Genomic DNA, 13,556 nt, shown 5'->3' with positions numbered 1-13,556 from the left:
AATTTTTACATAATTCTCACACTAACATGGGATCTAATCAAAGTCATCAAGAACAGAATTTATATACCTGTATTAAACTTAAACAATTATTCTTTTATCAAATTGTATCAATTTACTTTTGTTTCCTAAACTTCTTTTTGATTTAGAGATGAACAACTCATTCTAAGGTTTTACCCACCGCATCCTGCACACTAGCCAAATTAATCTGTAAAGCTTCAGGCAAAGTTAGTTCTCTAAAACTGACTCCCTCTGATGAATAATGCATGGCCACTTGATAATGACCTTTGGAACAATGGATTTTCCAAAATTAATTATCAAGATGGCATATGACCATGTGCTTGTTTGCTTTCACATTAATAGCAGATGGAAAGCTTCAGATTTTAATCGTTAATAAATGCATGGGCCTCTCCAGATAAGCAGCAAAGCTGCTCTCTCGTTGTTACAATAACAAAACACTACAGACACAATCACAACAAACCTCCCATTGCTGCTATATGGGACTGTGTCCTGTCCTCTACTGTATTACAGAGGAAATGAACTATCCAATGCAGTAGTTCTTTCCTTCTAGCAAAAGTTGTTTGATCAAGTACAGAATTCAAAAAAACTAATACATTTATTATTTTCATAACTGATTGCCAGATTTGTGGAATTTTTATCCATGTAGTGCAATTTATGACAAACAAACCAAATCTGAAGAATATGAAGAGCGACTGTTTGAATGATAAAGTGAGTCTGCACTGCCCCCTTAAGTTAACTGGTAACATTACATACATCCAAGAAAATACTGTAAGTCCTTTACACAGATAAAACGGTATATTTAATGTGTTAGAGTGACTATCTGCTATAATTATTAAAATCTTTAATAAAACATGTCTTCATGTTCTTGTAGCAAACATGAGGCTGCAATGGCCTGCAAAGCAGAGTGTATACTTGGTATATTTTAATACATGCATAGCATTCTGTGTGTTAATGTCTCATTATCTGTTGTGCAACATTTTTTACACTCACAATGTTGTTGTTATTAGGTTGCAAATGGCAATTTTACCAACAAAAAGAGCGAGACTGCAACATTTTGTTCCATCTCATGCTTTCTCTACACATAATTGAGCATGTATGAACTCCATGAATATCTGAATCATGCACAGTTGTATCGTAATTGGTGGATTCAAATAAAGTACATAAAATGTGCATGAACTACAGAAAAGCCCCTGCTATCTCTGCAGCCTCAGTGAGGACTTCCCCAGCCTGTTGTCTGTATCCCAGCGACAACTCCTTCGCCCTCCTCACTTCCTTCATGTTCTCCTCCAGGTTCTCGCTGAGTCTTCCTCGCTCCTGGTAAGTTGTTGCGGCCCCCTTCACCTGCTTAGCCATTTGATCCTTGCTGCGGAGCAACCAGCCAATCAGCTCTTGAAGCGTGGTGCCCTTTGAGATGGTGGCTTTGGCTGTCTCAGAAGTGCCTTTCAGTTCATTCTCAGCTAATTGCAGATGTGGAGGCAGTGATTCCTCCTCCTCACTTTCACCTCTTGACCCCACAGGAACCATACAGAGGGAGAAGTCATAGCCCTTAATCTTGAGGGAGACCCTGTACTCGGCCTCTGCAAGTGGGGAGACATGGAGGTTGAATCAGAGAAACAAAGGAAACAGAAAATGAAAGCAAAGAAACCTGCCATCACATTCCTTGTACTAGCAGGCAGCTCTGAGTGTGTCTCACCATGCTCCTCTCTGATGTTCCCCAGACATTCGGACAAAGCCAGGGTGTCATTGTGGTTACAACCATAGCTTTGTCGCAGGTTTCTGATATGTCGCACCATGGCCTCATAGCGCTCCTGCTGTTCGTTGAAGGTCTCGGCCACGTCAGAAAACCTCTGGTCCAACTCTGGTACACACACTCGCCTCATCACCAGCCTACCAATCCGCTTCACGGTCTGTCCATCTGAGGGAAAAAAAAAACAGGCACAGACACACAAAGGCAAGTTCACCTTTAATTTTATATGTTGGAAGTGTATAGCTTTGACACATGGACGCATGAACATTTAGAGAGGCTATTTACCGCTGTGTGCTGGCCGGGTCTGCCTGGCTGATGAAGGTGCATTCAGGTCTGTTGGTCTAGGGTGCAGGAGAGGCTGCCTCTGAAATAGCAGAGATGTTTTCTTTACATAGAATCTTTTTTTTTTTTTTTCTGGCACTTTTCAGAAAGAAACATGAAGCACATAAAGAATCCTTGTGTTTACCTGCATGCATGTAATGACTTTGTCAATTACAAGTGTCTCATGTAGTTTATAGTGCCATCATGTAGATGTTATTATATTCAAGGTTCTGTTGTGTCACTGCACTGTGTATCTGTGAGAAAGCCATGGATCATAATGATTTGGTTTGGTTTTTTTTCTGTGACAACTGCATAGTATGCTCCAAACTGTTAAACTGTATGTGGTTAGGCTCAATTAGACTACTAATGGGTTAATCCGGTGATCTGACTGGATTGACTGGATGAAGCAACGCGGTGATCAAATTTCTCGTCTGAACTCCAATGAAGCCACTTTATAATCACATAAACGTGAATTTAAAGCACTAAAATAGTGTCCACACGTACCTCGCTGTCGGAGTTTTCCCTTGAGAAGCAGCAACAGCTCAGAAAACGGAGCATTTTCTGAGCTCGGGTGGCTCTCAATTTGTTTTCAGGTCAATTATTTCTGACAATGCATCTGTAGTCCGCATACCACATTACGTCAACGTCATGGGACTCCTGACAAACATTTCTTCCTGGTTATGTTTTTCTGGATTACTGCTTAGATATGAACGTGACAGGCAGGTGCACCGTACAGGTGAGCTGCAGCAAGATAAAACAAAACTCTTCTGTTGCCATTAGTTGTATAAATTCATTGTCTATCTATTTACCCTATTTAAAAAAAATTCTGAAGTATGCTTTTCAAAGGAATACAAACTCGTAAAGTGTTTTAAAGTATTCCCATTATCTACAAACGGTGTTAAATTGTAAATTATTTCCGCATTCCTGCAGATTAATGTGTACTTTGTCCCGTCGGCCAGCAGAGGGCGGAAGCTAGCATGTTCAACCAGAATTGAAACCGTAGAAGAAGAGAAAACGCGAGAGTTGAAGCTTACAAAACACACAACGTTAACTCGTTTTATTACCATTTCCGCTCCTGACAGCAAGTTTATCTTCGTTAGTTTCTCTGTACCCGTTTTCAGGGCGAAGATGCCATCAAGCTGGTGGCTTTTTTAATTCATAAAATCACAACAAGCTGCTGGCTGCTAGCAAGCAAAGCTGTCAGTTGCCGAGCTACAACAAAGAGGCTGCAGCTGCGCACTGCGGCCACAGCGGTGCTGAGTGTTGTTGTTGTTGTAGTTTGATTTACCCGAGCAAATTAACGTCAACCGGGCTAACATGACGGGGGTGGCCTCTCCGGAAAAGGCGCCAGGCTCTAAAAAGAAGAGCGAGAGGAAGTGTGCCACCAAAGAGGAGTACAGGCAGCTGTCGAGCATCATGGGAGTCATGAACAACCTGAGGAAACAGGTGTGTGTGAGAGAAAACACGACTCAAAAGGAGTGTGTGTGTCCCTGTGTCCCTGTGTCCTGATACTCTCTGTGTGTTTCCTTCAGGGCACGCTCTGTGATGTGACCCTGGTGGTTCAGGGGAAACACTTCCCTGCCCACAGAGTAGTGTTGGCTGCTGCCAGCCACTTCTTCAGCCTCATGTTCACTAGTAAGTCTGGACATAAAAACGCAATAATCATGTGCATTGAGCCTAGGTGGACTACAATAGCGAGAAAATCACTTCTGCTGCAATATGGGCAGTGTGATTTCTAATAGAACATTAGATTTCGGTCACAGATGCAAAGATGTGTTGCAAAATGACTATAAAAAAGCTCCTTTCGTGGTAAAGTACTGTTTTAGTATTGAACATTGAATAAGAAGCAAAGGGCATCTATAACGTAATACAAAGCAAAATGTGTAAGAGATTATTAATTTTGTAAACCATTAGACATTACAAACTATGCAGTGCTCCTCAAAATGTTGCCAAGCACAACAGGAAAAACATTTCATGCTGCCACGTGTTGCGGTATGTTTTATCTCTTTTTCCTCGCCTCCAGCCAGAATGATGGAGTCGATGTCACATGAGGTGGAGCTGAGGAGCGCGGAGCCTGAAATCATTGAGCTGTTGATCGAATTTATCTACACAGCTCGGTAAGAGTCTTGTGCACAAATAGTGTATAAATCGTGACATATGGAAGTGGTCATTTAGAGTCATACAGAGCAACTCGGCCTTCTGAAGTGAATCATAATTGCGTAGAAAAGCTGCTAAACTTTACAGAAGATTAGACCACCCTTGTGTTATTTTGATCTGATTTCTGTCTGAAAAACCTCTTGAACAGTAAAGTGTGTATGTATGTATGTGTGTGTGTGTGCGCCAGGATCTCGGTGAACAGCAGTAATGTCCAGTCGTTGCTGGATGCAGCCAACCAGTACCAGATTGAGCCTGTGAAGAGAATGTGTGTGGAATTCCTCAAAGGACAAATTGATGCCACTAACTGCCTCGGTAAGAACAGAAATACAATCAAGGTTTTTCTCACTTGTTGTTACCACACAATTTGCTGAGCCCTTAATTGAGCTTTAATCCTAATGAATTACTTTGGTGTATTTAGATATTAAAGTTATTTTCCCCCTCATGTGTTTCGGCCAGGCCTCTTGATCATGCAGCTATTTTGACTGACTGATCCTTGTCCTTTCCTGCAGGTATTTCTGCTCTGTCAGACTGTATGGACTGTCCTGAGCTGAAGGCAGCAGCAGAGGACTTCTTCCAGCTCCACTTCACAGAAGTTTATAAATTAGATGAGTTCCTGCAACTGGACGTCACACAGCTCACACATCTGCTGCACCAGGACAAACTCACTGTCCGTGCTGAGGCCCAGGTACACATGCACACAGTCTTTGACCATATTTTTCATCTCTTTTGTGTGATATTTTGTCAGATGATCATAGAAACTAAAGCCTCTTTTATACAGCCCTTTCAAGGTGGGAATTTTGCGCCGTTATTCCTCCCCGACTTAGACAGAATTGCGGGTCATTTTTGTTCCTCCTCCGAGCCAGCAACAGTGGTGGTAGTAACAGAGCCGCTTCGGTTTCTGCATATGTTTTGTTTTTGCATGTGTTTAGATTTATGATGCGGCAGTGCGCTGGCTGAAGTACGACGTGTGTAACAGACAACAGTACATGGTGGAGGTGTTGGGATGCGTTCGCTTTCCTCTGGTCTCTAAAACCTTCCTGTCGAAGACGGTGCAGGCTGAGCCCCTCATCCAGGACAACCCACAGTGCCTCAAGATGGTCATCAGTGAGTAGGAGGGGTGGGAGAAACACATGCACACAGATGTAGACTCATGAGAGCAAGTTCATGTTTGAACTGCTTTAGTGCCAAGGTCTGCTGGGTTGAGCTCCAGCACACACAAAGCAAAAATAGGGCAACCTGTGCCTTTGTGGCAGGTGGGATGCGCTACCACCTGCTGTCCCTGGAGGATCGGGAGGATCTGGGTGAGAGCAGCCGACCGCGACGCAAGAAGCACGACTACCGCATCGCTCTGTTTGGAGGCTCCCAGCCTCAGTCCTGCCGCTACTTCAACCCCAAGGTACCAATATGTAACACATTTTACCAACAGGAGCAGTGAAGAGAATTGATGTTGTATACATATATAATCTTGTTCAATATTTAAGTGTGAAACTTCAGAACTCCAATTATTGGTTTCAGTTGGAAACATTATTTGACCTCTTGGGCTCTACAGTGTTTCTGACACTAGAATTCAAATTAATTGGTTCAGCTGTTGCAGAAACAAACATTATACCCATTGTTTTGTATAATTAGGTCCATTGAAATATTTTCCAGCGTTTACGTGTCAGTCTGGCTTTCCATGCAGGATTCCAGTTGGACAGACATCCGCTGCCCCTTTGAGAAGCGACGGGACGCCACCGCTGTCTTCTGGGACAATGTGGTCTACATCCTGGGTGGCTCACAGCTCTTCCCCATCAAGCGCATGGACTGCTACAACGTCCTGAAGGACAGCTGGTACTCCAAGCTGGGTCCGCCCACGCCTCGCGACAGCCTGGCTGCCTGCGCCGCCCAGGGCAAGATCTACACATCCGGGGGGTCAGAAGTGGGTGAGTACAGGGTGGTGGAACTGGCGGATTTGGGGGAGTCAGTGATTTTTGGAGTGCTTGTACAAGATGGTTAAGATTTACATGTCTTTTTGGTTTAGGAAAGAAGGTAAAATTACGCCGATGATCATGGGGAAAGACATCCCACTTCTGAAAGCATTTAGTCATGGTATTCTGTACTCTGTGTTTGTGTCTGCAGGCAGCTCTGCCCTTGACCTTTTCGAATGCTACGACACAAGAACAGAGTCGTGGCAGGTGAAAACCAGCATGCTGATGGCCCGCTGCAGCCATGGCTCAGTGGAAGCCAACGGGCTGATCTACGTCTGCGGAGGAACGGTGGGCAATAATGTGTCTGGCAGGATCCTCAACAACTGTGAGGTTTACGACCCCAACACACAACAGTGAGTTACAGAAACATACAGCTGAGAACCGCACAACCCAAAGAGTGCTGTGAGAGAGATTGTTGCCTTATTAGCACGTACTGGCTTGCAACAGTAGCAAATGCAAAGATAATGTGAGAAAATTTCTTTATTGATTATTAGTCTGTATATCCACATCAGTGTTACTCGATTAAAATTGTCTATGACCAAAACATTTTGGGATATTAGATTAATGTTTTCTTTGACGAGAAGTATTTTCATTTCATCCAATGGGTTGTGAAAGGCTTTGACCAAGAGGTCATGGATATTTCTCTACAAAGGAGCAGAGAGAGTTTCGGCAACATAAAGGTCAAGCGTGTTTACCTGACCGTGATCATATGCACATACACGCATAAGTGTTAAATCGTGTAATGCTGTGATGCACTGCTATAAATTTCTGTCACATAATTTTACTGCTGTAGCAGATTCCCTCCTTGATCCCGTGTCTCTCTCTGTTTCCATCTTTCTGTCCTCAGGTGGAGGGAGTTGTGTGGGATGAAAGAAGCCAGGAAGAACCATGGGCTGGCAGTGGTCAATAACAGGATCTATGCTGTTGGAGGGCAAGGGGCACTGGGTACAAAAAAACTGATCTTACTATAACCAGTACAGTGATGATGACTCATTGTATTACATTAATACAAAAGAATACAGTAGCAGTACACCAAATACAGTTTGGTTTTGGTTTTTTTCAAGGCGGACTGGACTCAGTGGAGTACTACGACATTGCAAGTAATGAGTGGCGTGCTGCTTCACCGATGCCGTGGCGAGGCGTAACAGTGAAGTGTGCGGCGGTCGGTGAGGTTATCTATGTGCTGGCAGGGTTCCAAGGTGTGGGACGGCTCGGACATGTCCTGGAGTACCACACTGATACTGACAGGTTGGTCTCTTCATTAAATATCACTAAAATAAAACAAATGAATAAATGGACATTGCTGATGTTGTCACAGATATGAAGGCAGCGTATGAAGACTGTGTGTGGATCTAACCATTGCCTGAAATCTGTTTGTTTGTTTCTTTGGTCAATACAAAAAATGTAGATTTTTTTTTTTTTTTATAGCTTGTTTAAACCCCGAATCTACTAACCCCACCATAACCAAACATTTTCCTGTTCGATGCCGTCTCTAAATCAGTTTTCCTCTGTGCTGTCAGGTGGGTGACTTGCAACAAGGTGCGAGCGTTTCCCGTCACCAGCTGCCTGATCTGCGTGGTTGACACGTGTGGGGTAAACGAAGATGAAGACATGGACCTCATAGACTCTCATTCGCACGCTGCATCCACTTCCTCTTCATCTGCACCAACCTCGTCATCCTCATAGGACAAGATGAAAATTGGGTGTATTTTAATTTGTGGAGTCTGGTGACAGTTGTGACCGACTATGGAGCTGATTTACAGTAGGGCAGGCCTGACTCACCAGTGCCCGACAGCTCATATTAATGTCAATATTCACCTGTGTATTTTGGCAGCAGACTGTTTATGTTCTTTTATGTCTAGCAGTCAAATTTCGCTTTAACTTTTAGCTGTGCCAGGATTGTAGATCCTAACGTTAAAGTGCCAGTGGGACACTATCCACAAATTCATGTTTAAGCCAAGACTTTTTTTAACGAGAGGGGGTTGTTAGATTGGATTCTCAGACTGGTTTTGAAAAAAAATCAAAAACTCAAAAAAAAAAGAAAAGTGGCTGAGAACTTTTATTTTTTAATGTCTTTGCCCTTATTTTAGAGGTCTTTGTAACATGTGTGTGTGTGTTTGTGTTTATTTAGAGTGCTTTGGTGACGTGCTGTAACTTAAAGATGACTTTACAGAGAATTAGTAAACATTTTATTCTTAGCCATATGTGGTTACAAGTAAAAACAAGCTGAATGCAATAATGAAAAATGTGTCCGAGTTTGATTTCTATTTTTTGATGTAGAAAGAAGAGTAAACTCGAGCACCATATTCAATAAGGCAAATATTAAGATGACAAGATTTCATAAGTTGCTCATTAAGATGACATTAGCTGCCATACAACTTTCTGGTCAATGGCATAAAATAAGACATTGCTACATTCAGTGTTTAAATATTGTGTTGATGATACAGAATAAAACCGCATTAATTACAGTGACTTGAACCAAGTCTCTTATAGATCTGCAACATTATGGCAAGCATGTGGTATGAGAAAAGTGATGGTTGATGTATTGGCATCACTTGATTTGATGGGCGGTAAATATGTCTGAGGAAGATGAAATAAGTGCAATACAATTATAAAAGGTAAAAGCTCAGTGGAAAACATTAAGAGTTATAGTTTGTAGCATTCCCTGAGTGTGTTTAATAAAACACTGGAATGTCCTCCCACATTTGGCCCCTAGGAAGTGCTTTTTATCGATCAGCTCGTCTTTCTCTGCCTCCTCATCAATCGTCATCATCATCAAACTCTTCCTCACTCATCAGGAGAGTAAACCTGTTGTTTATCTCCTCAGTCAATCTTTCCCCTCCTCTTGCTCCTCTCCCTCTCCCTCTCCCTCTCCCACCACCACCACCACCTCTTCCTCCTCTCCCTCCTCCTCTTCCCCGGCCTCTGCCTCTCTTCATCCTCCCTGCTGCTGAAGAGGAGGGATGGGTTTTGGAGCTGCACTGTCTCACGGCGGCCAGCAGGGAGGAGTAGAGCTGTCCAGACAAGGAGCCCCCTGCTAAGAGCGATTCAGCAGCTCGGCCCCCTTTCAGATACCTGAGGAGGCCGTGCACCAACGTACCGCTGTACAACCTGAAACACACATATTCTTTCACTAACCCATGGAAATATCTGCAGATGTATTTAGAAATTATTAAATAAAACTAACTAACTGTCATAGAAATGATGTTTAAGACAATTATTAAGTGAAAACATTTGCTGGCTTCAGACTCTAAAATGTGGATATTTTTTATTCTCTGTTTTATATGATGGTAAAGTGAATGTCTGAACATTCTAATGAACTGTTAGATGGTGTCTGTGACAAAGTGTGATGTGCATTTTTCACTACTACTAAACTGACGATCAAATGTGTGCATTACCTCCCCTCTTTCATGTCCCTGTGCCTTACCATGATAGGTGGTGTTCAGGCAGTGGCAGCAGCAATAGCCCATTGAGACACAGAGCACTCCAGAGGCAGGCTTGCCATTGGCTGAAACTGTGAGCCACTCCGACATCCAAGCCACGTCTCTCCCCTGGCCTCGCACGCTGTCGATCCAGCCCGGCCCACACATTGTGCTCTGCAGCCCAGTTAAGATGGGGCACTAGGGTGATACACAGCAGATCATTGAGGATAGATGACTGTTTGCCTTGTTATCGAGACCCATGTTAGTGTTTGTAACTTTGTAGAACAATACAAAAGATCTGACAGGACTAACCGACGTGTTGGTGGTGGGTAGCTCCAGGCTGGTTGTTCCAGGACAGCTCTCCGTAAACCATGCCCAGCACCAAAGCCTGGAGCTGGTGCTGTGAGGGTGTTGGTGTGGCCTCTCGCAGCCAGAAGCCTGTCACTGCTACAGCCAGCCTCAGGTGGAGAGGAATAGGAGCCAGGTCAGACTCCTTCACCCCCAAGACTTCTAACAGGACACCCAGACGTACTGCTGCAGGAGCCTGAATGAAATTAAAAGACAACATTGGGAAATGTATCCAAATCACATGAACAAATCCTCTTTAAAAACTATAAATAATTCCAAATAATATAATTGTTGCTATTGGAGTAAAAACATAAATCACATTTGCTGTCGTGTTTACCTGGCTGAGCATATCTAGACGTAGAGGGGTTCTGGGTGGATTTGCCTCTACTTGGTTCTTCTTCAAGTTCAGATCCAGACGGTCGTACTCCTCCACACTCACTGGGTCACTGGCACCCTGAGCTTGTACTCTAGCTGCACCTGCTGCTTGTTCGACGGTAAATCCTACATTTATGCTCTGATGTGTGGGTAAATTGATCCCCTGACCCCTGCCTCCACCATCCTGACCACCTCCCCGCCCCCTTCCCCGCCTCCCTCTCCCACCCTGGCTGATGTTTTCTTGTACCCTTTTATCCTGTGCTTGAAGCAATATCCCATATACAGCCTGACGTATGGCTCTGGCACTACAGTGGCTGCTGGCTAGCTTGCTGTTCTCCACCTGTGGGATGAGCAGGACCCTGCGCATCACCAGAGCATCTACCACCAAGGGAGCCAACAGTCCCTGCGCTGCAGCCAGCGACAGGCACTCTGGCAGCTGTGTGAACCCAGAGGTCCACCCTCCAGGAGCTGCCTTACATCCAGAGAACCAGCGAGCCAGAGAGCTCTGAGGGGTGATGTGGTACTCCTGCATACCCGCCCACAGCTGTGAACTGAGCCCATCCTTCTGTCCTCTCTTGCCCCTGCCGCCTCCATCTCTGCCTTCCTCCCCCATTAACCTGCTCACTTCCTCCAGGGCCTCCAACGGACTTGGAAAAGAGGACAGCCACAGGAGAAGGCCCTCAATGCGGGAAGCGGGTGTTCTACCTTTACCCTTGCCACCACCTGATCTGCTCACATCTAACAGAGCTAGCAGTGTTTCAGCATCTTTTGGAGCGCCATAGTCATTGCCGGTCAGGACGGCACATAAGGGTAGCAACTCTCTGTTCATGTTCCTAAACCAGTGGCACAACCTGCTAGTGGTGTAGCAGCGAGCCGGGATGTAGCGGTGAGAGGCTTTACCGTTGAGGTTGGTCCACTGAAAAAAACGCAGTGGCAGGTAACCACCTGAGATAGAAAACATAACACATAAAAATATGTAAAAACAATAGCAAAATCAAACAAGATAAGTCTGAAGTCCTTGTTAAAGTATAGTTGGAAAAATCCTGCCGCTACCCACACCTGGCAGGTCAAAGATGTAAAAATCACTGTCATTGGTCAGAACTGGGCAGTTCCACTGGTGGGCCAAACATGCAATTTCCCAGTCAGCCTCAGCTGGGCACTGGACCAGTGGGACTCCTCTTTGGATGAGGACCTGAATGAAGACATCTCTTGTGAGGACAGGGAGAACAGAGCCGTTGCGGCCATGAGAGAGACTGTCCGCTTCCCTTATCTTGGCCTGCAGACGCTGACGCAGAGTTGGAAACTTCTTATCACTGGGGTCAATCCCTATAACCACAGAAAAAAAGGAGAATTAAATGTTTATGGGTGATAAAGTTACTGATGTAAACAACTAACAGTTTAACCAACACTAAGAATTCTGACTGATAAACGGTTAAAAGGTTGAGCGAAACTACAGTGATAATTAACACATGAGCTGAAATAAATACATGAGGTAGAGGGCATAATGTGGATCTATGCCCCCTCTCCACTGTGAGGCCAACAGATCCACCTCCACTCTCCTGAACAGTGACGTTTGAATAAGTGAGGGACTCAGACTGCAAAAGTATTGCAGTATTGTAGGTTAGCACTATTGTTTGCATACTTTGCACAAAAACTCCATCAGTAATACTAATATTTTTTAACTGACAGTATCAGTTCATTCAGAATTCTTGTACGATTAATTATTAACATCCCTCGTTACAGTTTATGTGTGTTTTTTTTATAGGAACATTGACAATTTTTAAATGGGCGAGATATACTTTGAACAATATACAATATTGTGATCATTATTATGACATTTAAAATTGATTGGTTAATTACACTATATATAGACTATCTATAACATATCCTCTATCTATATCCTCTAATCACATTATGTGTGTGTGTCTGCATGTGTGTATGTGTGCGCTCATACACTGTCCCTTAGGTTATGGCATGTTGATACATATTAGACAGCAAGATCTGTCCTGTCTCCTTCTCCAAGGAGTAGGCCATGTAACATTATGCTCATAGAGCTCTATGAAATCTGAGATTACAGAGGTGAATTTGTTTAATGGTTCTTCTTATTTCCATTTCAGGAGGAAGTGATTTTTTTTTGTGTCCTTCCTTTTTTCGATGTTCAGCTTGTGGTCACCGAGCTTGTACTTGGTTTGGATCTGTCTCTGCTGTCTGTCTCTCACAGTGGTACTTAAATTATGTGTATACATATATATAAATAAAACTTGGGACCAAATATACATACTTGGAAACATTAACATCATAAATCGGAAGAAGTTGAAAAACAAAGCAGCAACATCCTTACCTCCATCCAGTACCACATACGGCTGGATGTTACAGGCTGCCAATGCTGAGAGGAACTGAGTGAGCAGGTAAGCGAAAGCACCATAGTCCCCTCCATGCTGCTGGTCCAAACCGTGGTTAAAGTAGAGGCGGAAGTACAGACTGCAGCCATCAATGACCAGGCGACTGTCCCTGAACTTCACGTCTTGGAGGAAGTGTCTGTTCCCCTCCACATAGGTGGTCAGACCCTGCACACCCATAGGTCCTCAGGGCCTGGAACTAGTGAGAAGTGAGAAGATGAATGAGTTACTTACTAGGGTGCTGGTCTTTCACTGCCACGCAGAGTAGTTCATAGTGGCTGGCTGGTCTGTGGGTGTGTGAGTCAGAGCATCTGCAGATATATAATTATAGAAGGCGACGGAAGAGAAACACAACAAACTCGCTGAGTAGACAGTCAGTCGAGGGGCTGGACGGGACACTATGACTTTCTATTGGAAAAATATGACAAACGGAAACTACTGCAACAAGAACAATTAATGTAAACCCAAGGCACGTGATTTGGCTGTATTTTAAGCACAGTTCAAACAGGCAGTTCAGAATTAGAGCATTAACAACACATGTGTTGCTACTAACCAGTCGCTGTACTTTATTTCTGTTTACATGTCTTGCGCAGTTACTTCCTTATAATGTTATATTTCAAAATAAAAGTCCTGGTCTGTAACAAAGGCGTGTATTACGTTGTGCATAAAAATATACTTTGTGATATTATGGGCATTTATTACTGAATCAAAAAACCACACAGTTAAATTAAAAAAAACACGCGAAAATGAAACACAGTTAAAGACTAAAAAATAGAAAACTTTTATGCCGAACTGCAACAAT

At 43.7% G+C, this 13,556-nt stretch overlaps 3 protein-coding genes across 3 annotated transcripts; 1 reads left to right on the top strand and 2 right to left on the bottom strand.

Moving 5' to 3' along the window:
- Positions 1 to 918: 918 nt before the first annotated feature.
- LOC139215299 (uncharacterized) lies at positions 919 to 2,714 on the bottom strand. The gene is made up of 4 exons (XM_070846223.1): positions 2,591 to 2,714; positions 2,051 to 2,129; positions 1,712 to 1,933; positions 919 to 1,595 (listed from the first exon to the last, which is right to left on the bottom strand). The coding sequence occupies exons 1-4, from the start codon at positions 2,642 to 2,644 to the stop codon at positions 1,195 to 1,197; spliced, it is 756 nt and encodes a 251-aa protein (XP_070702324.1). The 5' UTR covers positions 2,645 to 2,714; the 3' UTR covers positions 919 to 1,194.
- Positions 2,715 to 3,374: 660 nt separating this feature from the next.
- klhl7 (kelch-like family member 7) lies at positions 3,375 to 8,387 on the top strand. Its single transcript, XM_070846222.1, has 12 exons — positions 3,375 to 3,532; positions 3,619 to 3,721; positions 4,110 to 4,203; positions 4,431 to 4,555; positions 4,753 to 4,928; positions 5,173 to 5,347; positions 5,497 to 5,639; positions 5,925 to 6,165; positions 6,362 to 6,563; positions 7,058 to 7,155; positions 7,275 to 7,458; positions 7,731 to 8,387. Exons 1-12 carry the CDS (start codon positions 3,404 to 3,406, stop codon positions 7,894 to 7,896), a joined length of 1,836 nt encoding a protein of 611 aa, XP_070702323.1. The 5' UTR covers positions 3,375 to 3,403; the 3' UTR covers positions 7,897 to 8,387.
- On the bottom strand, positions 8,386 to 13,325 carry aste1b (asteroid homolog 1b). Its single transcript, XM_070846221.1, has 7 exons — positions 13,308 to 13,325; positions 12,697 to 12,953; positions 11,415 to 11,681; positions 10,318 to 11,300; positions 9,945 to 10,176; positions 9,638 to 9,830; positions 8,386 to 9,321 (listed from the first exon to the last, which is right to left on the bottom strand). Exons 2-7 carry the CDS (start codon positions 12,932 to 12,934, stop codon positions 8,970 to 8,972), a joined length of 2,265 nt encoding a protein of 754 aa, XP_070702322.1. The 5' UTR covers positions 12,935 to 12,953; positions 13,308 to 13,325; the 3' UTR covers positions 8,386 to 8,969.
- Between the last annotated feature and the right edge of the window lie 231 nt (positions 13,326 to 13,556).

This window comes from Pempheris klunzingeri, chromosome 16 (genome assembly GCF_042242105.1).
Source record: "Pempheris klunzingeri isolate RE-2024b chromosome 16, fPemKlu1.hap1, whole genome shotgun sequence".
Lineage (NCBI taxonomy): Eukaryota > Metazoa > Chordata > Actinopteri > Acropomatiformes > Pempheridae > Pempheris > Pempheris klunzingeri.
This window is presented reverse-complemented; position numbering and strand designations above follow the sequence as displayed.